The 26,996-nt window shown below is 38.5% G+C and overlaps 3 protein-coding genes across 5 annotated transcripts in view; 1 reads left to right on the top strand and 2 right to left on the bottom strand.

Moving 5' to 3' along the window:
- The window catches only part of FAM83C (family with sequence similarity 83 member C), a 28,053-nt gene extending 11,988 nt beyond the window's left edge, over nucleotides 1-16,065 (bottom strand). Inside the window, exons 1-2 of the mRNA XM_070744972.1 lie at nucleotides 15,914-16,065; nucleotides 6,616-7,612 (exon numbers count right to left, since the gene is read on the bottom strand). Coding sequence (XP_070601073.1) covers nucleotides 6,616-7,137 — 522 coding nt within the window. The 5' untranslated portion in view covers nucleotides 7,138-7,612; nucleotides 15,914-16,065. The remainder of the gene's footprint in view (nucleotides 1-6,615; nucleotides 7,613-15,913) is intronic.
- Nucleotides 2,242-5,374, top strand: LOC139163803 (dolichyl-diphosphooligosaccharide--protein glycosyltransferase subunit STT3B-like). Its single transcript, XM_070744971.1, has one exon. It carries the CDS (start codon nucleotides 2,654-2,656, stop codon nucleotides 5,012-5,014), a length of 2,361 nt encoding a protein of 786 aa, XP_070601072.1. The 5' UTR covers nucleotides 2,242-2,653; the 3' UTR covers nucleotides 5,015-5,374.
- Nucleotides 16,066-23,526: 7,461 nt separating the features above from the next.
- The window catches only part of UQCC1 (ubiquinol-cytochrome c reductase complex assembly factor 1), a 33,494-nt gene continuing 30,024 nt past the window's right edge, over nucleotides 23,527-26,996 (bottom strand). For 2 of the 3 annotated variants that reach the window (XM_070748839.1, XM_070748838.1), the window contains exons 9-10: nucleotides 26,845-26,958; nucleotides 23,527-25,110 (exon numbers count right to left, since the gene is read on the bottom strand). In XM_070748839.1, the coding sequence (XP_070604940.1) occupies nucleotides 24,976-25,110; nucleotides 26,845-26,958 (249 nt within the window). In that variant the 3' untranslated portion in view covers nucleotides 23,527-24,975. The remainder of the gene's footprint in view (nucleotides 25,111-26,844; nucleotides 26,959-26,996) is intronic. The other variant, XM_070748837.1, reaches the window with a different exon arrangement.

Below are 26,996 nucleotides of genomic sequence, written 5' to 3'. Positions count from 1 at the left end.
AATTAGATATTAATAGGGACAGAAGAAAGATTGATAAAAAAGTTGTGTAACTACTTATTGGCTATTAAATTGGAAGACAAACAAGTGAAGGAGACAATGCTAGCATGGGCAAAAGACTTTGGTTACACGATAGAATTAGACAAATGGCAGAAGTTGTGGAATAGGAATTAACAATGTCAACTGCATACCAAGAAAATTTGTATGTTTTATGAATAGCACTGGCAAGGTGGGCAAAGATGTTTAAATATAATTCTATTTATTTTATTTATTTATTTATTTTATTTATTTATTTTGTCCAATACACAATACATATTGAGGAGAATAGGCACGAAATATTACATATAAAGAAAAGATATGAAAATAGAGGAGAAGATATATGAAAGGGAGGAAAGATATATGATATATGGGAAAAGGGGAGACAAATTGGACAGGGGATGAAAGGCACACTGGTGCACTTATGTGCGCCCCTTATTGACCTCTTAGGAACCTGGAGAGGTCAATCGTGGATAGTCTAAGGGAGAAATGTTGGGGGTTAGGGGTTGACACTAACGAGTCAGGTAATGAGTTCCATGCTTCGACAACTTGATTGCTAAAGTCATATTTTTTACAGTCAAGCTTGGAGCGATTAATATTAAGTTTGAATTTCTTGCGTGCTCTTGTGTTGTTGCGGTTGAAGCTGAAGTCAACTAAATGTTGGAAATGCCAGCAATCACAGGTGGGTTCCTCCTGGTTCAGAGAAGTCCATAGAACTAGTACCAAACCTCTGATGATATCATGATTATATAACAGAACCGGCTTGGTCGATGCTAGTCTGTAGGCACTGCCATCTTTTTTAATTTAAAAAAATCAGGGTTTTTTTTCTGAATTTCCCCCCCTCAATTTTCTACACATGTGCAGAAGTTTCAGACACTGCACATGCATCACCGTCTTGTTTTTTGCCTTTTTTGCCATTGCGCAGGCATGCACAAAGCGCACACACGCACATGAGACACAGCCATAAGGCACAGGAAGAAGCGAACTGGCAGTGAGGTAAGTTAGAACACACACCTGCACCAGATACCTCTGTCATATTATCATATGGTGAACATGTGCAGAGGCAAAATAATATTGGACAAAAATGCAAATGTGGTTGGAAAAGATGATAAAGTAGCAGAACATTGATTTAAAACCAGAAATACTTAGGTTGGGGATTTTGCCAAAATGCATATTTAATTATACATATATTAACTGCAGCTAGAATTGTATTTGCACAAAATAGGAAAAGTGATGAGATCCCAACAGATGAGAATATGATCAGGAAAATATTAGAATGTGCAGAAATGAACAGATTAATGCTTGCTATAAAGGAGAAAGAAAGAACCAACTAAATATTATATGACATGGGAGATATTTTATGGATTGTTGGAGAATAAAAATAGAAGTGAGAAATAGAGATCCGTGAAATAAAAATATATATTAAGATAGAGTTGTAAACAATATTACTATTATCAATATGATTGTTAAGATTATATTTAATATACTTTCAGTACAAGATATGTTAAGAGGGAGAAATGAATAGAGTTATAGTGCTGATTACTGTTGTTGTAAGATTAGAGAATAATTATCAATGTAACAAATTGTGTAAATTTGGACTATAATAGCACAGAAACATTTGTACCCAGACAACACACTATTTGATTTAAATCATTTGGGGTTTTTTAAGGGGCATGCATAAGTGCACTAGAGTGCCTTCCGACCCCATCGATTATTTTATCCTATATTTAATTTCCTTTGATTTTTTTTAACTTAAACATTTTTTTTGTATAAAAAACCTCCCAAATGATTTGTTTGGAAGACGCCTATCCACCTCCCTCCACAAAAAATTGGAGTGAACTGAAGTGGGAGAGAGCATTTTTGAATTAGCGAGAGTGGTTTTTCTTGCATCTAATTTTGAATTAGTCAGAATTTCTAAGGAAAACGCTTTTGCAAAACAGAATTGTTATATTTTTAAAGTAATAATTCCCACTTATTTCATGCAGTATTCAGACTTTTCGTTGTCATCTATGGTTTTAACCTCAAATACCATTCGTTATTTTGATTTTAAGCTAATTCTGTTGAATAGACCAGTGTTTCCCAACCTTGGCAACTTGAAGATATTTGGACTTCAACTCCCAGAATTCCCCAGCCAGCATTCGCTGGCTGGGGAATTCTGGGAGTTGAAGTCCAAATATCTTCAAGTTGCCAAGGTTGAGAAACACTGGAATAGACTATGCTAGCCCCAAATCTTCCAACACTGAATGAAAATCTATTTAAAATTCAAATCTGTACACATCTCTTGGAATTTTCCATTAAACCGGTTTCAATAGGGAAGTAAATGAGTAAAGTCTACGTTGTTTGGAGGTGAGGGTTTCCCTTCCGCAGAGGCTTTGGGCGGGAAGGGCGCGCGCTCGCACGGGGACATTTTGGGAGGGCGTTGCTGGGTCGCTCGAGAAGGGGCGGCGGCAGGGAAGTGCTTCCCCCGGCAGTGAAAAGGGCGCCGAAGAAAGACAGCGGTTTCAACCGCCCCCGCCCCCGCCGTCCTTTGCGAAACGTGCCGACTGAGGGAACGAGGCGGTTCCTGTTTCTCCTTCGCTGCGCGTGAGGCGGAGAAAAAGCGAGAAGCCCGAGAGCCAACATGGCGGAACACTCAGCCTCCGACCAGAAGCACAGGGCCGGCGCTGCAGTCTCGTCGTCATCTTCAAATTCCCAAGCGAGTCGAGGTAGTTCACTGGCGGCTACCGGCCCCGGAGGAGGCCTGTCGGGAGGCCTGTCGCAACCGGCGGGCTGGCGGTCGTTGCTTTCCTTCACGATCCTTTTCCTGGCCTGGCTGGCTGGTTTCAGTTCCAGGCTCTTCGCCGTCATCCGTTTCGAGAGCATCATCCACGAATTCGACCCCTGGTTTAACTACAGGTCGACGCACCATCTCGCATCGCACGGGTTTTACGAGTTCCTAAATTGGTTTGATGAAAGAGCCTGGTATCCCCTCGGAAGGATAGTTGGCGGAACTGTGTACCCAGGACTGATGGTGACAGCCGGCCTTATACATTGGATTTTGAACATGCTGAATATAACTGTCCACATCAGAGACGTCTGTGTGTTCCTTGCACCGGTTTTTAGCGGCCTTACATCAATTTCTACTTTCCTGCTTACCAGAGAGCTCTGGAACCAAGGTGCAGGGCTTCTAGCTGCCTGTTTCATTGCTATTGTACCAGGTTACATATCACGCTCGGTTGCTGGGTCTTTTGACAATGAAGGCATAGCTATATTTGCACTGCAGTTCACATATTACTTGTGGGTCAAGTCAGTGAAAACTGGATCTGTTTTCTGGACCATCTGCTGTTGCTTATCCTATTTCTACATGGTTTCTGCATGGGGTGGTTATGTTTTCATCATCAACCTTATTCCACTGCATGTATTTGTGTTATTGTTGATGCAAAGATACAGCAAGAGGGTCTATATAGCATATAGTACTTTCTACATTGTTGGGTTAATATTATCCATGCAGATACCTTTTGTTGGATTTCAGCCAATTAGGACAAGTGAGCACATGGCAGCTGCAGGTGTATTTGCTCTTCTGCAAGCCTATGCTTTCCTGCAGTATATGAGAGACAGACTAACAAAGCAGGAATTTCAGACATTATTCTTCTTAGGTATATCTTTGGCTGCTGGGATTGTATTCCTGAGCGTTATCTATTTAACATATACAGGTTACATTGCACCATGGAGTGGCAGATTCTACTCATTGTGGGATACTGGGTATGCAAAAATCCACATCCCGATCATTGCCTCAGTGTCGGAGCATCAGCCTACAACTTGGGTGTCCTTCTTTTTTGATCTACATATTCTCGTCTGTACTTTCCCAGCAGGCCTGTGGTTCTGCATCAAAAATATCAATGATGAAAGAGTTTTTGTGGCTTTGTATGCAATCAGTGCTGTTTATTTTGCTGGGGTGATGGTTCGCCTGATGCTAACTTTGACTCCAGTGGTTTGTATGTTGTCAGCCATTGCTTTCTCAAATGTTTTTGAACATTATTTGGGTGATGATACGAAGAGAGAAAATCCTCCAGTAGAAGATAGTAGTGATGAAGATGATAAAAGAAATCCAGGAAACCTTTATGATAAGGCGGGTAAAGTGAGGAAACATATATCTGAGCAAGAAAAATCTGAAGAAGGTCTTGGGCCCAATATAAAAAGTATTGTCACAATGTTAATGCTAATGCTGTTGATGATGTTTGCTGTTCATTGTACATGGGTAACCAGCAATGCCTATTCCAGTCCAAGTGTTGTTTTAGCCTCTTACAACCACGATGGCACAAGGAACATTTTGGATGACTTTAGGGAAGCATATTATTGGCTAAGACAAAATACAGATGAACATGCAAGAGTAATGTCTTGGTGGGATTACGGCTATCAAATAGCTGGAATGGCAAATCGAACTACTCTAGTTGATAATAACACTTGGAACAACAGCCACATAGCTCTGGTAGGAAAAGCTATGTCATCAAATGAGACAGCAGCCTATGAGATCATGAAAAGCTTAGATGTGGATTATGTCTTAATAATATTTGGAGGTGTAATTGGATATTCTGGTGATGACATCAATAAATTTTTGTGGATGGTAAGGATAGCAGAAGGAGAACATCCTAAAGATATTAGGGAAAGTGACTATTTCACTCCACAAGGAGAGTTTAGGGTTGATAAAGCAGGATCTCCAACCTTGCTGAACTGTCTTATGTATAAAATGTCTTATTACAGATTTGGAGAAATGCAGCTGGATTTTCGGACTCCCCCAGGATTTGATCGAACCCGCAATGCTGAAATTGGCAACAAGGACATTAAGTTTAAACATTTGGAAGAAGCCTTTACTTCAGAACACTGGCTTGTTAGAATATATAAAGTGAAAAAGTTAGATAACAGAGAAACACTGGACCATAAGCTTAGGGTAACCAACATTCTACCAAAACAGAAGTATTTGTCAAAAAAGGTGGGTTCTTAGTAAAATTTTCAAAGGCAATTTTTAATACTATGCCTGTTTTATCAGATATGTTATTAAGACTTTCTATTAGCCACATAAATGGACACTTTTGTTTCCAATAAAAGAACAGCCAAAATAATAATGGTTAACATTTGATTAATAAAGCATGTGGGGTTATATTTGTCATTTGTGCTCCTAGGCAGATTGTGCCTCCAAAATCCAAGCAAACTGTAATAAAATTGACTATCTAAAATACATTATAGTATTCTGGTTATTATGTTGGGTCACTTGGTAAATGTGAAAATGTCTGAAAAATTACATTTAAGAAATTTCAGAATGATTTATTTTGTAAATTAATTAAACATGAACTTCTTGTTGAGAGCTCAAGTGTCTGGCTTTTTTCTGTTTTAAAATCATTTCATTTGAATACATTTTTTCACCATTATTGTGTGGTCGTCAAGTCTATTGGACAATCAAGTCTTCAGGAATGAAAATAAATTTACATTTTTTTTTAAAAAAAGGAATATTTTGGGATTATTTCTATACAAATATATACCGATTTGGTGTAATGGTTAAGAAATCTGGATAGAAATTGGGGACCATGAGTTCTAGTCCCACCTTAAGAACAAAGCCTGCTGGGTCATTTCCTCTCAGTTGTAGGAAGGAGGCAATGGCAATCCACTGCTGAAAAAACTTTTCAAAAAAATTGCAAGGACTTAGTCCATATGGTCCCTGGGAATTGGTTACAGCTGATCTAAAGAAAACATGCACACACTGATAGAACATATATATGTGCCTGTGTGTGTTCTATATTCTATAAAGTATCCTGAAATGGGGGAATCTATTTGGATTTTGAAGCAAATATTTTGGAAAACAAACAAAAGAAATCTAACAGCTAATTCATTCCCTGGGAAAGTCATTGTATGTAATGTTTTCCATGATTATTACCCATCAAAGTACTCCTTCAAAGTACCTCTTTGTTAAGTCTCAGCTGACTGTAGCAAAGGCTGCCAAATTGAAGGCTCAATAGCTAGGTGTGTCTGGAATATTTTTATCTACCGCCTAAGGGCTATACCTACTTTAAATAATGCAGTCATAAGCATTTTCCTTACAGTTTAAAACAACATGGAAATTCTGGTTCTAAAACAAAGGGCATATTACTCCTCTGATCTTTGCGTAAGATGTCCAGGACATGCTCAAACTCCTTTGCTCCGTAGCTGTAAAGTATAAATTCCAAAGCTGCTATGATTTCATTTTAACAAATAATAATATGCAATGTAATCATTGAGCCATCACACATTGTTCTGTTCCTAAACTTTGAACAGCCTTCAAAATAAAAAATGTCCAGTTCTGCTCATTTGTTATTGCAAACGTGTTCCAACACAGGTCAGAAAACTAAAAGTCAAAAGAACAAAGAGTAATCTGCATAGCTCATTACTTTCTGCATATATACCATTTGTTAAATATAAAACTCATACAAACAACAAAAATAAATCCATCAAGTAATACATTAAAGGTACTGTATATGCAGAGTAAGAATTTAAATATATATATATATATATAATGGGAGCCACGATTAGCTTTATCTCCTCTTTTTAAATGCCTTAAAATGTTCTACTTACTGTCTTGGCCTTCATTATTAGGGATCGAAGTAATTCTTTCACATTGTTTGCTTTGTCCCTTTGGAAATACAAACTGACTTCCGTTCGGTTGAGCACTGTGACAGAAGGCATCATTGGCCAACCGAGCTCCAGTTGAGGGGGATCGATATCCGACATAAATGGGAAGTATGTCCCAGATGTCAACTCAGAGAGGAGAGATTCCCTGTCCATGCTGTCAGCTCTTGCGAATCCTGCCTCCAGCCCCTTCTTTGGAGACTCTGGGATGCTTTGGATATGCTGGCTCATGTAAGCCATGTCCATTGTGGAGAGGAAGGGTAGTTCTTTCTCTTTAGCGATGACGTGTAGATAGCCAGGTTCTCCTTGTTCCAGAAAGGCATCCACAGCTAGCCTGGCGGTCTCACTATGCTGTAGCATTGAAGGGCTGGCTTCTTTCTTCCAGGGCTTTTTCAGATCTTCCAGTCGGTTTTTCAGTTGCCCGATGCTCCCTTGGGAATTCCCAAGGGTTTTTGAGAACCAGCTCATGCCTCTAGAGCTGGGTGATGAAGCACCACAATCCTTGATGTTCCCTGGTCAGAGGGATATTCTGAGCTTGAGGTGCTGTCTTGACTTTATAAATCCCTCTGATTCCACAATGAAGATGTTGAGATGAAGAAAAGACACCACCAAGGCAACAATTTTGTCTTGTTTCTGGTTCTGTTTTCCTAGATATCCCCTGGATGTTCCTAGGAAGAGAATTAGCTCCAAATTGTAATTTCCATGGCTTGTTTTGATGCCGTCTTCCTTATGGAAACGCGAAGAAAAGTTTCTTCATCTTCCCGATAGGAACTGCTGCTTTTAGGTATGCTTCCTCAAGCAATAAGACTCTATCACGTTCCCGCCCAAAAGTCATTTCTCTCTTGCAGTCAAAGCACTGAAACCTGTTTTGTAAGTTTTATTGCCTTGAGAGGAAATGGGAATGTTGAAACTTGTTCCAAGGTCAATGTGGTTTGTGCAATACCTGCAAACATGCATAAATGTTAAAACAATGCAATAACCTGGAAATGAGAGGAAAACTACAAGACATTTATTAGCATCCATTCAATTTCTGTACTCAGGTATTGAAACAAAAAGAGAATTGCCAGTGCCACAAGACTGCAAATTTATTTGTTTGTTTGTTTGTTTGTTTGTTTGTTCATTCGTTCGTTCATTCATTCATTCACTTTTTTTTTATTTATTGGATTTTATGCCACCCCTCTCCGAGGATTTGGGGTGGCTCACAACATGTAAAAAACAATATATAGCATACATATCTAAAAATTCTATTAATTTAGCTAAATTTCTTTAAAAACCCTAATAACATTTAAAATCCCATTTGAACAGCAAAACACACTCGTCAGCCAGGGGGATAGAGTCCAATGGCCGCAAGCCTGGTGGCACAGATGAGTCTTTAGATTCTTACGGAAGGCAAAGAGGGTGGGGGCAGTACAAATTTCTGGGGGGAGCTGATTCCAGAGGGTTGGGCCCCCCACAGAGAAGATTCTTCTCCTAGGCCCCACCAAGCGACATTGTCTAGTTCAGTGTTTCCCAAACTTTTGACATATGTGTACACCTTCTATAATTTTTGTAACACTTAGTACTCCTCGTCAAAAAAAAAAAGTTGATGTATTTTAATAACAATCAAAATATTTTTGTTGTTTTGGTACATTCACAAAATAATAATAAATGAAAAATAAAATTATTCATAATAAAATATAAATAAAAGTTATATTATGAATAATATTTATTTGGATTAGTAAGAAGGATGAAAGTGTTTGTGTTGAGATGACAAATCATCATAATTTGGTTCCCTGGTTGTTAATTTTAATCTGAGATGCAGTTCCATGTACAATAGTCTGTTCCTTTTTTTTTTGACTTAATGTCTACAAATGCTGAAAAAGCAACTTCACATAAATATGAAGTTGGAAAGGGCAAGATGTATTTCAGAATGTTTTCTGAATGTGTACCCCCACCAAACTCTTCCCGTACCCCTGGGGATACGCGTATACCACACTTTGGGAAACACTGATCTAGTTGAAGGCCAACTCTGTGGGACCTAACCGGTTGCTGGGACTCACAGCAGAAGGTGGTCCCGCAAGTAGTCTGGTCCGATGCCGTGTAGGGCTTTATAGGTCATAACCAACACTTTGAATTGCGTCTGGAAACCAATCAGCACCCAATGCAGTCCATGGACTGCTGGAGAGATATGGGCATGCCTTGGGAGGCCCATAACTGCTCACACGGCTGCATTTTGGACGATTTGAAGTTTCCAAACACTCTTCAAATTGCTTTAATTCAGAGCAGAGAAGTGTTTATTCACCATGTCCCAAGCCCAGGTTTTGTTGAAATGCAACAAGCAGGATCAGGTTGTTTAACTTTTAGCTTCATTATTGTTAATAATTTCTCACTATTTTTACCATCTGCTGGGGGCAGAGCTGGGAAACAGAAATTTGAGTGAGTTGGTCTTTACTGAATAAAAATCATGGAAGCTTCACACCATTAGTTCTTGGTTAATGTTTATATGAATAATATTAGGTAGAGTGAATAATGGCTAAATATCAATAGACTAGAATCTGAAGGCTTTGCCTTTGTCCTACTGGTGTGTATGTGAGTGTGTCTATTACCATGGGCCAATCACTTTCTCTCAATCCTAGGAAGGAGCCAATGGCAAAACACTTTTGAAAGCTTTCAGAAGAAAACTGCAAGGAGTTGTCCAGCCAGTCTCTAAAAATTGGACATGATTGAATGAAAGGAAAAAAATGTTATGAGAGTCCACGTTTGACCAAAATTGTAAAAATTGTTGTTTTAAGAGCTTTAAATTCTAGCTATATTTGAGCTGGTTATGTTTCCTAAGTATGGAAGATAATGCATTCTGGACACAGATATATTGTTTCCTATCATGGATGCAAAGCTTGACCCCATTTCAAATTAAGTTCTGATTAAAGCACTGGATGAGCTAGTAGCCATATTGTGAAAGTATGAAGCAACTGGACTTCTGATAGACAGATTTGGGTTTTCAACAAGTTGCCATTAAGTTTACCATGTGTCAATATGTTGCATGGCTGGTTGTTCTACAGCACTTATTAAGATAATAGAGATAGAGACCAGCCTTTGTCAGTATAAAATTACTCTCTGGAACAAAAGTTTTCAGTGAAGCAATAAGTATTTCAGTGAATACCATTTTAATATTCTAACTCAGTTATGATTAGTCATAAAAACTAGAGAATTTGAAGGAAAGGGGGTGTTTGGATGGTATTATGGTGGAGAAAAGAGTCTAAAATTCCTTAAACTCAAATGATTTTTCCCCCAAGCCTGTGTGGCAGCTGCACAGGTAAACCTATCTTGCTGAGTTAGACATACCAAGCTTGTAATTTTATTGATAATTTGCATGTTTTCCCATCTAGCCTTGTGTTGGGCTACAATTCTCATTAGCACAAGCAGCAGGGTTTTATGTCTTTATGTCTCTGAGTCTTCGGAGAGGGGCGGCATACAAATCTAATAAACTATAACTATGTATTGTAGTATTTTGCTATCTTCATAATTGATTCAGATTGCTATCATACAACAGTGGATATACTTTCTTGCTGTTTCATTTATCATAAGAAAGATGCAGAAGTGAGAATGACTTGGTTGGGAATGCCTGTTTGATTATCTTATTAGGATTTAAGTCACCTTTCCCAAATTATTGATTATCCACCAAAGCAAATAGCAGCCTTATCTTGCTCTGATGGGGATACTGCTAGGGACAATAGAAATATCTCAAGCAAATAGCATAAGATATTGAAGAAGAATAAATAGGAATAGTCTTTAAAAGAGAAAGTACACAAAGTCACACAAAGTAGATACTTTTTTAAAAGGAGTATTTTCTTCATTTTTTGACAGAGATCTCTAGATCTAATATATTTATGAGTAGATAAGACCACTACAGTAAATTAAAACTGACTTGAAGAGTAAAGTATTATTGTATTAAATCATAACACATCCAATGAAACATCACATCTGAACTCTAATTGGAGCCTTCTACATTTTTTTAACCCTTGTATCCTGAATAATCCAAACAAGCAACTTTTAACAAAATCCATCCAAGAACCAGTATTTACACCTCAAGTATTTTCATATGACCTGAGAAAAGCTATGAGTTGATCAACTTTCATAAATATAATTAATAAAGTGCCCCACAGACAGCAATCTTGGCCAGAAATTAATATAATCTGCCTATTGAATAATTATACTTGTCTCTAAACAAGCTGTTAGACCAGACACAACATTTCAAAGGCTTGACTATGAATCACCAAATCAAAGAGAAATAGGGAGCTTATGTTAATAGCACTTTTCTATCTAAGATCAGAAACAAGAAAAATATGTCACAAATGAGTACACTGAATTAAAGCCAAACATAGTTCCAAGTATGTTTAATCTCTATTCTCTAGCAAAGAGGTGAAGTATAGAAGAAGCAAGTAACTCAGGAAAGAATATTTGTCTCACCCATCTCCTGTTTACAGGAAAGAGGGTTTTTCTACAGTCTGTGTATGTTCTGAAGGTTCTGCCTATGACTGATGCCTTTCTGGACTTTGAGTGGTTATTGTTTCCAGTTGCTGTTTGTCAATTTTCTGGTCTTAGCAGATAATTCCAGCCAATTGCCAGACAAGATTTCTTACCAGGAGCTCAAACATGGAAACACACAATCTTTTTAAAGAGCTTATGTTGATAATCAAAAAAATGCAAACCAAAATAATTCCATCTTTTATCATTTTACCAAACCAACAACTAAGAATTAAATAATACCCCAATCAAAGAACTGCCAAACAAGTTAACAGTAATTAGTAAATTATGGGACCACTTCCTCCCTCATACCTCACTGCGGCCAGTAAGGGCTCACAGAGTCGGCCGTCTTCAGATCCCATCCACCAATGTGGAAGAGCCTTCTCTGTGGTGGCTCTGACCCTGTGGAATCAATTGCCCCCAAAGATCCGCACTATCTCCACCCTAATGGTCTTCCGGAAAGCAGTTAAGACCTGGCTTTTCCTGCAGGCCTGGAATTAGGATTGATTGCAAATATATACGGTAATTTTTTTTATTATATTACTGATTTTTATTGCATGTTGATTTTATTGTTATATTTTTATTGCTTTTTACTAGTTGTATTTATGATTGTTGTCAGTCATTCTGAATGACAACAATCATAAATACAACAGTATTTTGAGTGAGCGGCATATAAATACATTAAATAAATAAACAAGCAAATAAATAAATAAGCAAGCCCAATAATCCCAAAACCATTCCCACTCCCATCAATACTGACAGTGCATGCCACTAGATAGAAGATAAATTAAGAACAAATTCCACTCCTTACTGGCAGCAATGATCCACCCTGAGCTAGAAATATTCACCTTTATCAATTTAATCTTTCGGAATTGAGTGCATTTACTTGTAGTCTGAAACTTAAACAGGTTATTTTATTTTATTTTCCTCCTTGTGCAATCTATGTTTGTTTGCAGTTGAACATTTCCCTGCTGAAGCACTTCCTCTTTCTGAAATTGTTCTTATCTACAATCTAAAATCTAAATATACATTTTCTTTCTTCCTTTCCTGATAAAAACCCGTGAGTAGGATGAGGAAGGAGGATGTATTCTCACTTACAGTATAACAGGAAGCTCTTCTTTTTTTCCTTCCCCAATAGACAGAGACAGCCCACCTGAAATTAAGATTTATAGATTTCCCCCTTCTCTTCAAATGTTTGGTCTCAATGAGTTATTTTAATCAATTGATTTTTTTAAGGTTAGGGTTTATTGTGAACTAGCCCCATGTCCTCATACTTATTCATGGACATAACAGTAGTTGCACTGGGAACATTAAGGATTATTCTTTGCAGCCTTTTATGTCTTAGTCATGCAATTATACTGTATCATTGTATAGAAAGTTGAACAAACCTAATGGAAGGATTAATTCTCTTTTGGTAATTTGTTTTTTTAATCATGTGAATTCCATATTTCCTATCTATAAGGGAAAGGCCCATTTCTGTTATGTATATTGTCAACTTCTAGAGTTGCTCTAGATATGACTAAATTATTAAATTTGATTCCATTGCCTTTTATTTATATGGCATTGTATTATACTCCAATGTAATTGCCTGGCTCTATTCCTTTGTGAATATTTTAGCTACTTTTTTGCTTGTTTTCACTCTAATATTTTCAATACTATTGCAAGCCGCTATCTTCACTAATTTCAACACAGTTGAAAAGTAGGAAAGTAGAGGATCCATCATCATATATAAGATCTAATATTCCTCTCCCAAACCTATCAGATCCAAAGCCAAAGCCATAACTCTGGATTGGTTTGGGGACAGAAATAAATGATTAATATGTATCATATACTAGGAAATGACTGAATTTTCTAAGGTGGCAGGTAGTTTAATGATTAATTATTTCTTCTTGATCGAATAACAGAAAATAGAATAGAATAGAATTCTTTATTGGCCAAGTGTGATTGGACACACAAGGAATTTGTCTTGGTGCATATGCTCTCAGCGTACATAAAAGAAAAAGATACATTTGTCAAGAACCATGTGGTACAACATTTAATGATTGTCATGGGGTCAAATAAGCAATGAAGAAACAATCAATATTAATAATAAACTTAGGATACAAGCAACAAGTTACAGTCATATAGACCTAAGTGGGAGTAAAAGGATGATAGGAATGATGAGAAAAAACTAGTAGAAATAGAAGTGCAGACTTAGTAAAACGTTTGGCAGTGTTGAGGGTATTAGTAAAGTTATGGCATTCGGGAAAAAACTGTTCTTGTGTCTCGTTGTCTTGGTGTGCAGTGCTCTGTAGCAACGTTGTGAGGGTAGGAGTTGAAACAGTTTATGTCCAGGATGCAAGGGGTCAGTAAATATTTTCACAGCCCTCTTTTTGACTCATACTTCAGATTTTTTTAAAAAAACAATAAATTTGCACTGTGGCAGAGGTTTTAGAACAAAACTCAGCCTCTTATTCATCATGAAAATGTATTGCTAACTGAAAGTAGTATCTGTATGTCACCTTAGCAAACATATTACAGATATATTTCATATTTACTTTGTTTTAAAATGTAAGAAATATCTCAGCATCAATTGTGTCATCTGGGTTTTCCCCAATTAAGTTAAAGACTCTTTCAGGAAGCTTAATGACTATTTAACTGCAAGAGTATGTACTTCAAAACCAGATGAGATAAAAATATAAATAAAAATTGTTAATTACCTAAGTAAAGGAAACCAAATTTTAAAGAGAAGCACCTGCCTGCATAAACAAAGAGGGTGATATTAATGACTCCACTCCTTTGGTGCTACAATAAAGGAGGTGTATTTGTGTCAACATATATCTTGTAGTCATAGGTTAATGTTTAGTGGGTATTATATTTAGCATTTTAATGAGCCAAGTAACATACCTTGCCAGTTATGCTCAACAAAGAAATTACAAAACCAAGGTAGCATTCTGGTCTGGGCATCCTAATATTATTATTTATTGTTTAATGTTGCTTTGAAGATTGGACTGGATCTAGAATTTCAGACATGATCAGTGGAAAATGGGGGAGAGGGAGGGAGGAAATATTTATTATTCAGTTGCCCAAATTAATTCTTTGTTATGGCAACTTTTTAGAAGGAAGATTTTTGGATTCTATTCCTGACTCTCAGTTAAAAACAAGTAACCTCAGATCCAGGAATTTACACTTGGACTACATGACCAAGATAGGTAGATAAATAAATAATTAGACAGATAAAGTTTACACAGCTGGACACAGATCCTTGCAGAAAACATGGCTTTAATTCAAACAGTATCAAGCATTTTTTCCCACCCAAATTACCACATAATAGCAACCCATTTCTAGGCTGTTTCCAATATCTATACTTCGTTATTTTATTCTTTTAAACTTCCATGTGTTTAACCTAAGAAAAAGATTGCCATTTTCATTTTTTTCTAACCTGGCAATCCACTACCATTCACTGAGAACAAATGATGACTGTATCACATTGGATTCTTTTTACAGTGAATTTGTTTTTGATGCCAGTCACTTTAGTTGGCAATAATCAGATTATGTTTGAGGTTTTCCTTATACACTGATACCTCGTCTTACGAACCCCTCGTCATACGAACTTTTCGAGATACGAACCCAGGGTTTAAGATTTTTTTGCCTCTTCTTCCGAACTATTTTCACCTTACAAATCTGCTGCTGCCACTGGGATGCCCCGCCTCCGAACTTCCGTTGCCAGCCGAAGCGCCCATTTTTGCATTGGTGGGATTCCCCTGAGGCTCCCCTCCACGGGAAACCCCACCTCCGGATTTTGCGATGCTGCAGGGGAATCCCACCAGCGCAAAAACGGGCGCTTCAGTTGGCAATGAAAGTCCGGAGGTGGGGTTTCCCAGCAAGGGAAGCCTCAGCGAAATCGCACCATTTGCAATGCTGCAATTTCACTGAGGCTTCCCTTGCTGGGAAACCCCACCTCCGGACTTCCGTTGTCAGCGAAGCGCACGTTTTTGTGATGCTGGGATTCCCCTGCTGGGATTCCCCTGCAGCATTACAAAATCCGGAGGTGGGGTTTCCCATGGAGGGGAGCCTCAGGGGAATCCCACCAGCATGAAAATGGGCGCTTCGGCTGGCAATGGAAATCCGGAGGCCGGGCATCCCAGTGGCAGCAGCAGGTTCGTAAGGTGAAAATAATTCGGAAGAAGAGGCAAAAAAATCTTAAACCCCAGGTTCGTATCTCGAAAAGTTTGTATGACGAAGGGTTCGTAAGACGAGATATCACTGTATAAGGAAAAGGCACTTCGGTTGGCAAAAGAATTTTGGGCTTGCACGCATTAATCGTTTTTCCATTGATTCCTATGAAAAACATTGTTTCGCCTTACGAACTTTTCCCCTTATGAACCTCCTCCTGGAACCAATTAAGTTCGTAAGACAAGGTATCACTGTACATTATTTTTTTGTCCTGAAGATAACAAACCAGAACCAACTTAAGGCAATTGTTTTGGAAAATTTTTCTAAGTAAGAGTAGAATTGTGATTTGGGTTTAATTAAAAATAATACTTTACTGGTACTTAAGTGAAACATTTAACTAATTTAGAACTTTGGCCAAAAGAATAATCCAGTTTTTAATGATATTAGGCTCAGAATTGATCATGAAATACTTTCTAGGCATTCCATAACTCTGCCATCTAAACAGCTTATCTTAGGATGCGTCAGGCACAAAGAACCAGAAACAACATAAGGAGCTAATCAGAATGATATATTTATTGCTACTCACCCTCTGACAGGAATCTTGCCAGACTAATGCGCTATAGAAACTACTAGATAAACGCTAAAAAGCCTTAAGGCAGATCACCTTTCAGCCACTTCCTCCCTGTCAGTAATTCAAGGCTAGTTAGCCATTACATTCCTCCCCTCAACTCAGGATTACATAGTATTAGGCTAGGCTAACATATCACTCAAAGCTATGATTATTTAACCATAGTTGACTAAATTAAGAGTTAGCTGGTTACTTCCCATTGCTTTGTTGTGTGTAAAATAAAGATACAGCTCCATTCTAATATTTTTCTACATTAACTTTTGTTGTATCTTGAAATGGCTACCTTGTATTTCCTGTAGATAGTTTGTTCCGTCTTCCAGCGCTGTCTGAGCTAAAGCAGGAAGTCGCTCCTGATTGGCTCAGACGCGGCTGGCTCTTGCTTTGGCGGGAGCCGCAAAAGTATAAAAGAAGCGGTTTCTCCAAGCAGAGTCAGTCGGTACTAGCTGAATTGTCACTTGCCTTGCTGAGCTGTCACTTGTTCTCTGAGCTGAATAAAAAAGTACCGATTTGTTTGAACCTTGTCTGTGGGTCTACTTCACTGGCGACGACGGACGGAAGAAACCTCGCGTGCAACATGAGCAACGTCCAGATCGGCCGGGCTCCAGAATTCTTCGACCCCGAAAAAACGTCCTGGGACGAATACCTGGCTACCTTCGAGATCTTCCTCGAGGCGGCAGGAATACAGGACGCCGACCGCAGACGGGCTATTTTCTTAAATTACTGCGGCCCAGAAATCCGTGGCCTTGCCCAGACTCTCACCGACCCGCAGCCAGCAAGAACCGTCGCTTGGGACGTCCTACAAGCCAAGCTAGCGAGCCACTTCAAGCCGACCAAACCAGCCATGGTTTTTCGGCATCAGTTCTCCATGATGGCTCAGAAGGAAACAGAATCAATCAACCAGTTTACAACGCGACTTCGGATGGTACTTGCACAATGCAAGTTTAAAGACCCGGAAGCTCGCCTCACCGATGCCTTGGTTTTCGGCATGAGAAGCGCCACGGTGAGGAACAAACTCCTCACCGAAGACGAACCGACTCTACAAACCGTGATTAAACTAGCGCAAACCGCAGAAGCCGCCGACGCAGCGGCTAAGGAATTAAAAGAACACGGAAGGCGAGAACTCATCGCCAAGATTGACTCCGCGTCTCCCCGCGCCGAGGGATCAGACGACCTCAGCCAACCAGCTCACAACGTGGACAACTGCTTCCTGGTACAAGACCAGCCAAGACACCACAGAGCTACTCACCCCCCAGCCCCCTGCGCCGGCTGCCGAGGGAACCACCAGCGCCATCGATGCCCCTTCCGGGACGCCACATGCCACCGCTGCAACCGTCGAGGCCACATCGCCATCGCATGCAGAGCATCGGCACCAGAGGAAACATTCTCCACACCGCGCCACCAACGGCCACAAAACCAAACGCCCCAGCCGCGAGAAAACCGACCGTTCCGCTATTCGGGTCAAAGGAACTACTCAGCCGCTAACCGCGACTACTCAAGAGGTAACACTCAATTTTCCGTGAATAACACGGCAACCAAAAAAGGGGGCAAAATTGTTATCTCGCTGTTACTTAACAACCAACCATGCTCGATGGAGCTTGATACAGGGTCTAAGTATACCATTATGCCATGGGAGAAGTTTAAACTGTACATGCCTAACCTGTCTAAATCTGATCTAAGGCAAACCTCTTTAGTAATCAGAGATTTTCAAGGGGGGGTAATCTCGGTCCTGGGAACAGCAAATGTACCTATTGTATTCAAGAATGTCAAATGTACCCTACCCATGCTCATTGTCACAGGGGCTAAGCACTCTCTCCTGGGTTTGGCTTGGATGGAACCTTTGGGGATTGAAATTTCTGGTGTTTGTACTGTAAACTGTGATAATATGCCTAACTTCGTGCAAGAGTTCCCTGAAGTGTTCAGCCCCACCTTGGGATCGTATAAGGGGCCCCCTATATCATTTTCTATTGACCCCAAGGTCCCACCAGTCCGGCTCAAACCTCGCAGGGTACCCCTCCCGCTTCTCCCCAAGCTAGCCCTGCAGAGTTGTTAATGGGAAGAAAATTAAGATCACCACTAGATAGATTGAACCCAAGATTCTGTGTTAATAATCAAATGTTTGTAAAACCTGAAAGAGAAATGTACTTGGGACAAAATGTATATGTAAAAATTTTTGATGGAGGTGTAAACTGGATGAAGGGAATTGTTGTTAAACAAAATGCACCAAAGACTTATATGGTAAAACTAGAGGATGGTCGACTGTGGAAACGACACATCGACCACATTCGGAAATGAACAGAAAATCCTTTGCCACAAACCGCTGACATGGACTCTCCCCCTTCAACAGACTTTAACACATTGCCCGAATTAAGAGACACGCAAAGGAACTTATCGGGCCAGGGAGAGCCATCCAGCGACGCCGAGCCATCCTCCTCCTCCGAGGTCCTCGTTGGGCCCGCCAGGCCAAGTCCACTGCACCGGGAGAACAACGGCGAGCCATCCTCCACAGTCGGTGTCGAAGGAGAAATTGAACTGCGCAGGTCAGAGCGAGCTTCACGGAGACCCCACCGATTGGACGACTTTGTCACATGGCTATCGTGATGGATGTGTCCAACTATGAGGGGAGGGGTGTTGTATCTTGAAATGGCTACCTTGTATTTCCTGTAGATAGTTTGTTCCGTCTTCCAGCGCTGTCTGAGCTAAAGCAGGAAGTCGCTCCTGATTGGCTCAGACGCGGCTGGCTCTTGCTTTGGCGGGAGCCGCAAAAGTATAAAAGAAGCGGTTTCTCCAAGCAGAGTCAGTCGGTACTAGCTGAATTGTCACTTGCCTTGCTGAGCTGTCACTTGTTCTCTGAGCTGAATAAAAAAGTACCGATTTGTTTGAACCTTGTCTGTGGGTCTACTTCAACTTTCATTGTTGCCTAAGAAAGTGAGCTTGTTTAATTATTTGTGTTAACAAAAATCTTATATGTATGCTAAATTTTCTTAAGTTAGTCAACCAGAAATAGGTATATAAGTTAATACGGTACACATCTAGTGAAATATACTGCTCAAAAAAATAAAGGGAACACTCAAATAACACATCCTAGATCTGAATAAATGAAATATTCTCATTGAATACTTTGTTCTGTACAAAGTTGAATGTGCACAACAGCATGTGAAATTGATTGTCAATCAGTGTTGCTTCCTAAGTGGACAGTTTGATTTCACAGAAGTTTGACTTGCTTGGAGTTACATTGTGATGTCTAAGTGTTCCCTTTATTTTTTTTTGAGCAGTGTACATTAGTTTTGATTAGCTGCAGGCAAGGTACAATCCAGGCAATATACATTGCCTGCTTCAGAAAAGATACCTGGGAGCAAATGGGCCAAATATTAGTTATGGATCTGGAGCATCAAAGTTCAAGTCCACCCTGTCATAAAACCTTCTTGGGATACTTAGAGCTGCTCTCTTCCTTGCAGCCCAGCCTACCTCATATAGTTGTATAGAAAACTTGGAGATAATGCTCCCTTGAACTCTTGGAGAATATTGACTAGTATCCTAAATCTAATTAGTTCTCCTAATTTATCAATCAGTTTGGTAAAGTCAGGCATGGGGAAATTGATTCCCCTGGGCCGTTCCCGCTTTACGTATAGTTTGTAGGAGATGTATGATTGCTTTTTTATATTAAGGGTTTTAAATTGTTTTTAACTATTGGATTTGTATTGTTCTGTCTTCAGAGAGGGGCGGCATACAAATAATAAAATAAAATAAAATAAAATATAAAATAAAATAAAATATAAAATAAAATAAAAAAATAAAAAAATAAAATAAAAATAAAATAAAATAATAAAATAAAATAAATAAAATAATAAAATGATAAAATAAAATAAATAAAATAATAAAATAAAATAAATAAAATAAAATCATAAATAAATAAAGTAGCTAGGGCAGTGATGGCAAACCTTTTTTTCCTTGGGTGCAGAAAGCGCTATTGAGCACATGTATGTGCCCCACCCCTACGCCCCATTTTCTGACTTCCGGTAGGCCTGCCTTTCACTTTCCCCAGGCTCCAGAGATTTCCCTGGAGCCTGGGGAGGATGAAAATGGCCTCCCTTGCCCTCCAGAGATCCTTCAGAGGCCAAAAGCACCCTCCCAGAGCTTCTTCACAAGCCAAATATTGGCTGGTCAGCGTGCATATATGCACTGGAGCTGAAATAGGGCAACAGCTCATATGCCGGCAGGTATAGCTATCTCTGCCACCTGTGGCACACACGCCATAGGTTTGCCATCACAGGGCTATGACATCAGGCTAAAAACAGGGAGAATGGAAATTCTAGTCCTGCCTTAGGGACAGACAAAGGTAGCTTGATGATCGTGTATGTTACTTTCTCTAGGAAAGAGGCAATGGCAAACCACTTCTGAAAAACCTTGCCAATAAAACTCATTCAGGGAGTCTGTGAGAATTGGATATGATTGAATAGAAGGGTAAATGGTTTTATCATATTCAAAATGCTTAGCATAGTTCTGCTTTCCTGTATACTAAGGCTCTTGTAGGTATTATCATATAGCCTGTGTTCATGGGTAATACTAATAAACCTCCTTGTTTTTCGCAAATTACTCAAGACCCACCTTTGTCGCCAGGCATGGGGGAATTAGGATATTCCTTCCCCTAGGCCATTACAAGTTATGTATGGTATGTTTGTGTGGATGTTTGGTTTTTATAATAAGGGTTTTTAGTTGTTTTATTAAATTGGATTGTTACATGTTGTTTTTTATCATTGTTGTTAGCCGCCCCAAATCTGCGGACAGGGGCGGCATACAAATCCAATAAATAATAACAATAATAAACAAAGAAACTGAAATATGGCCCATTTTCCCTTCTGTGCATATTAATTCAGCCAAGATATTTGTGTGTAACTTTCTGAGTTTTATACAGATAGTCCTCAACTTACAAATTTGTTTAGTGACTGCTCAAAGTTACAATGGCACTGAAACAATAACTTGACTGTTTTTCACATTTATGACCATTGCAGCATCTCCATAATGATATGATCAAAATTCCGATGTTTGGCGACTGACTCGTATATATGATGGTCGCTGTGTTCCATTTGTATGATCATCTTTTGAGACCCCCTGACAAGCAAAGCCAATGGGGAAGTCAGATTCATTTTACACCTGTGTTACTAACTCAACTGCAGTGATTAATTTAATAACCGCGTCAAGAAAGGTCATAAAATGGTACAAAACTCACTAACATCTCTCATTCTCAGCAGCAGAAATTTTGGACTCCATTGTGATTGTTACGTTGAGAACTACCTTCTTGTAAATTCCTTCACGTGCCAACGTAGAAAATATTACATAGCAAACTTTATACATTGCAATGTTGTTCTGAAAAATCACTCTTGCCTCTTATTTGTATTCCCTCTTATAATAATTAACATAAAAAGGATACTGTAGTGCAGTGTTTCCCAACCTTGGCAACTTGAAGATATCTGGACTTCAACTCCCAGAATTCCCCAGCCAGCATTTGCTGGCTGGGGAATTCTGGGATTTGAAGTCCAAATAGCTTCAAGCTGCCAAGGTTGGGAAACACTGCTGTAGTGTGCTCTCTGTCCCTAATCTAAATCTGCTGAGGGGGGGGGGGGAGAGAATAGAAGTTGCACAGTAACATTTTCTATTAAAATTGTTAGGACTCTGTCCACAACTGTTGGGTCGACAATATATTGGCTGCAGGTGTTGCAGAGTGTCACAAAAGGGAGTTAGAGTTCACAGTTTATTTCTCTGGAGTTTTCTCTCTGTTTCTCCGTGTCTGGCTACTCATTGTTAATGGCTACTCACTGCTCTGCATGCTCTGTATTGTAGTCATGTATTACAGCTAAAATGTGTTTAAGCTTGATATCTTTGCTGATTATTACAAAGACAACTGTTAAGAAAGATTATGTACTTGGTAATATTTGGATTATTATTCTGACTTATGTTTCTGACTTTAATTGTTTATCTGAATGTTATTTCTCAAAGTAAACTTTAATTCAAGTTAGTATATGTGTGTGGTTGAGTAGTTATCACAACTAATCTCAATCTAAACATTTCTGTGTGTGCACAACCTTTACTCTGCTTATACATTAACACAAATATTATTACCAAAGTGACATTTTCCTAGGTTACTGATAATACATGTCATTGGCTTATCTCCCTCAATCCCCAGTGCTGGCGTTGTCTTCCAGGAACCCTACTACACCTAAAAATATTCATAATAGTGGGACACTTGCCTGAAATTGTAACCAAGCCCACTCCAGTACCGGTTCTTTAAATTTCCCCTTAAAAACATATAGAAAGAAGGCAAAAGCCCCCAACATTTTAAACCTCCATGTCTATGTTCAATACCATGAAGACGCGGTATAATTCCTGCTTCCCATGATCTTTGATCATTTTTGGGACATCTAGCAAGCTTAAGCAACATGGATTGCTCTACCTTCCTTTTGTAACACTCAAATATTTATTCACAATAAAATCTTTTTTGGCACTTATGTGAGCCTATTTAACTCTAAATCCTAAAGAACCTTCAGCTCCTGAAGAGCCACCAGATGGCAATATAACTACCTATAAACTTTTTTTTTTTAAGGTGAGCAGAAAAATTCTAAAATTGTTTTGGAGCTAAAGGACTTGCAATCAGAATATCCCAATCCATATAATAAGAGAAAGATCACTTACAGTACAGTGTTCCCTCGATTTTCGCAGGTTCAAACTTCGCAAAAAGTCTATACGTTTTTTCAAAAATATTAATTAAAAAATACTTCACGATTTTTTTCCTATACCACGGTTTTTCCCGCCCGATGACGTCATATGTCCTTGCCAAACTTTTGTTTGCCTTTAATAAATATTTTTTTTAATAAACTTAAATAAACAGGGTGAGTAATAATCTAAATGGTTGCTAAGGGAATGGGAAATTGCAATTTAGGGGTTTAAAGTGCTAAGGGAAGGCTTGTGATACTGTTCATAGCCACAAATAGTGTATTTACTTCCGCATCTCTACTTCGCGGAAATTCGACTTTCGCGGCCGGTCTCGAACGCATCCACTGCGAAAATCGAGAGAACACTGTATATGCAATCTAAAGCCAAGCATTCAAAGTTCAAGAAATCTTGGGCTCTGTATGGTCCCAGATATAGGAACGACACTTCAAGGATTTTGGTTACAGACTCTACATAACTATTTTTTTGGTGAACATTTATCACACCTTTTATCCAAGAGTTCAAGGCTGCATAGATTCATTTTCCAAATTTTTCCCACTTCAATTCTGTGTAATAGACTAAGAGAAGAGAGTGTTCCTGGCCAAATTCACCTACTGAGTTTCTATGATGGTGGAGTTCAACTTGAATTTTCTATGTCCTAGTGCAACATTTTAAATGACTACATTTAACTGTTCCAACAATAAATTGTTCCATGACTAGTACTTCAGTGTTGACTGGCACCAGTTAAAGATGTCAACTCTGAACACAGAAAGGGAAATATTTTATATAATATGCTCATTAAGAATGTATTCAATTTGTTCATTTTTCCCCCTGTGAATTCACAGAACAACAAGAGAAAAAGTAAATTTATTTTGGTTCTTCATTTATATTAAAAAAATTAATCAGCTGATTCTTACACAGCTAAGCCTTGTTTTATAACACAATACAAACATAATAAATTGCAAGGTATTACTCTCACGTGTAATCTGCATAGTATTTCACATCTAAGCTATATAGCACATCTTGTGGCAAAGGCATAAACGGAGGAAAAAGTGCTTGGTTTATAATATTTTTACAAAAGTAGAATGTAACACATCATTTCATTATAAATTTGCTTATCTTCATTAACAGATATTTTAGTGAAAACTCAACCTTTTCCAAAGACGTTCCAATAATGTTATAGGAGCAGATCATGCATTTGAGTTGAGTTACAGATATTGGCTCTTTAGTAGAATTTCCACTAATTTTCTTTTTCTCAAATGAAGCATCTTCCATATTGGCTTTTTACATGATCATCCAGAGCAAAATATATGCAATAACCCAGTAACAACATTGCATGCTGGAAATTGTATTTTGAACTCCTTAAACGTCTGGAAAGAATTGGTCATTTTCAAAAGTCTTGCCCCACAGTTCATGTAGAAAAGTACGATAGCAGTTCAAGAGCTTTTGGAGAATATACAAGAGAAGAAGGGCATTGGCAGAACCTTGATCACTTATTAAATAATTGTAATGCATATATACATCAAGCTATAAAACTTCTGAAATAAAGCATTGCTTAAAATGTAAAACAGACAACTATATTTTAGTACATTTAGTGGAGTCAGACCCTTAATTTGTTGAGAATATATTTCTCCCAACTTTTCAATTAAAGTAAAACAAAAACCAAAAGATGAAACAGGAAGATATTTTAGTGCTGCCCATGACAACAACTAAACAAACAAACAAATTTCTCTTCTCTATTTTACTGAAAGAGTAATAGATGCTTGGAAAAACTTACAGCAGAAGTGGTTAGCAAATCCACAGTAACTGAATTTAAACATGCCTGGGATCAACATATATCCATCCTAAGATAAAATACAGGAAATAGTATAAGAGCAGACTAGATGGACCATGAGGTCTTTTTCTGCTGTCAATCTTCTTCTATGTTTCGAAAAAGGAATAATGTGTCAACTTGCTTTATATGAACAATTCAGGATAATTTCTAAATGAAGATACCATTTGATAAGCAGCAGAGAAGTAAAAACTGTTGTCTTAATCATTCTAATGGACCTTGATACTAGAATTTCTAACCATGGTAATAGGACCAAAGTAGATGATAAAATTAGAGTTGCATTGAACATACAGGTTAAACACCAGGGTATTTAGATTTATTAGAATTCATAATTACAAAACAACAAACTCTTAAATCACTTTTTAACATAGCAATACATCATTTATTTTTCCTAACAATTCCCAGTTTCTGATTCCAGAAATTGTTCCAAGTATAAAGGTAATATACAGAACAGCAAACATTTTCAAGTTGGGTTGTCAAGCATTCAGAGTCCTTCATCATTATATACTGGAGAAACAGGCTTTACAATGCTTTGTGGATTAGGTTCCACTAGGGGGCGCCAGGTCACTTCCCCAGACAGCAGCAGGTCCTCTCCTGACATAGCGTCCAGATGCTGCACCTGATAATCATAGCAAAATAGTGCAAGTCACTTATAGATTTGTTGGAAGGATGATTTCTTCCTTCAGTATACTGATGGAAGATGGGGCCATTGTTTGTTTATTGAGTGCTCCCGGAAGAAAGAATAAGGTCTTTTGTTATTAAGGATATTCAAATACAATTTATGTCAATGTGGTTTTGACTGCTTGCTCTACTGAAATACTCTTGTTATCATAGTATAATTCCAGAAGGTCTCTTCATTATCAGGAGGAGCTCCAAGGGGTAGAGCTCTGAAACACCACCCCTCCCCATAAAAGTGTTTTTCTTTATATTTTTGGAATCATTCCCTACAGGGGATCCAGTTATTCAGTTATTTATTAGTTCAATGTATATCTAGCCTTTCCATCAACAAATAGCATACAAATGGCTTGCTGTATGCTAAATAAGTACAAAATGGCTAATAATATATTAAAAAACCAATTATGTACATTAACCATAATTAACCATTCTCTGTGGCAGCCCTGGCCCTCTGGAATCAACTCCCCCCCCCCCGGAGATTAGAACTGCCCCCACACTCCTTGTCTTTCGTAAATTACTCAAGACCCATCTATACCGCCAGGCATGGGGGAGTTGAGACACCTTTCCCCCAGGCTTTTTTATATTTATGTTTGGGTATGTATATGTTGTTTTCTTTTAAAAAATATGATAGGGTTTTTTGTGCTTTTTAATATTAGATTTGTTTTCGCTGGAATATTGTTTTTATTATTGTTGTGAGCCGCCCCGAGTCTTTGGAGAAGGGCGGCATACAAATCTAATAAATTGAAATTGAAATTGAATTAAGGCTTTAAAAACCCACCTTTACCGGGAGGCCTGGGGCTGCCCCGGCCTTCAGTATGATTGTGGTGTGAGTGAGTAGGGATGTATGATTTTAAAATTGGGGTTTTTAGATTGTTTTAAATATTACGAGTTCTGAATTGGTTTTTGTATTTTTATATGTTGTGAGCTGCCCTGAGTCCTTGGAGAAGGGCGGCATATATGTCCATTCAATCAATCGATCAATCAATCAATCAATCAATCAATCAATCAATCAGTGAGTGGGTGGGTGGGTGAGTGAGTGAGTGAGTGAGTGAGAGAGTGAATGAGTAAGTAAGTAAATAAATAAATAACAATTGGAAATTTATTGTTAAAAGTACCACCCATTCAGCTTCAGAGGTGATTCCCAACATATGGGAATATGAACACCCAAGTTTCATTAAAGCAGCTGCATCTCTTTCAAAGTCTACATTGCAATAGAAGAAAACTCCTCAAAGCAGCTGTACAATACTGGAAACAAATGTGCCAGTAAATGTCTTGATAAGCTGCAGTCAGGAATTCCTGAGAAACACCAAACTCCTAAATTGCTCTTCCCAATAACAGTTCCCAATTAATAGAATTCCGTTAATTTACACATTAAATGTGTGCTTCAATAAAAACTTTTCTGCCTGCCAGAATACAGCAAAAAGGCAGCTGGTATGATTTCCCTTGGGTGTGAGAAGACAAGAACTTTAGAGATAGAGGAGAAAAACTAATTTCTGAAAATTGCTATAAGAAGCAGAATGACCAGAATAAGGCATGCACTGTATTTTGGAGACACAATACAGGAAAACCCTGAAGTTTAGTTACCAAAAGGAAAATCTAGAGAACTTAAGCTTCTCGCCGAACATAATCTTTCCCCACCCACAAAATAGTAAAGGAACCCTTATTCTATGCTGCTTACCTGCTTGCGCACATATTCTACCACCATTGCCAGCTGCCTGGGATCGCTGCAATGTGTTTCAAACAGATTTCTCCAGATAGCTGCTGCAAGTACATGATCATCTGAGAGTATTCCCTAAAATACATTTTTAAAGAAGATGCTCAGAGTTTCTT

The sequence above is a fragment of the Erythrolamprus reginae genome, chromosome 3 (genome assembly GCF_031021105.1).
Source record: "Erythrolamprus reginae isolate rEryReg1 chromosome 3, rEryReg1.hap1, whole genome shotgun sequence".
NCBI lineage: Eukaryota > Metazoa > Chordata > Lepidosauria > Squamata > Dipsadidae > Erythrolamprus > Erythrolamprus reginae.
Note: the sequence above shows the minus strand (reverse complement) of the source record. Positions and strands in the feature narration are given on the sequence as shown.

Bases quoted from the DNA above. Each gene is read 5' to 3' on its own strand.
- LOC139163803 (XM_070744971.1), top strand. From the start codon at position 2,654: ATGGCGGAACACTCAGCCTCCGACCAGAAGCACAGGGCCGGCGCTGCA.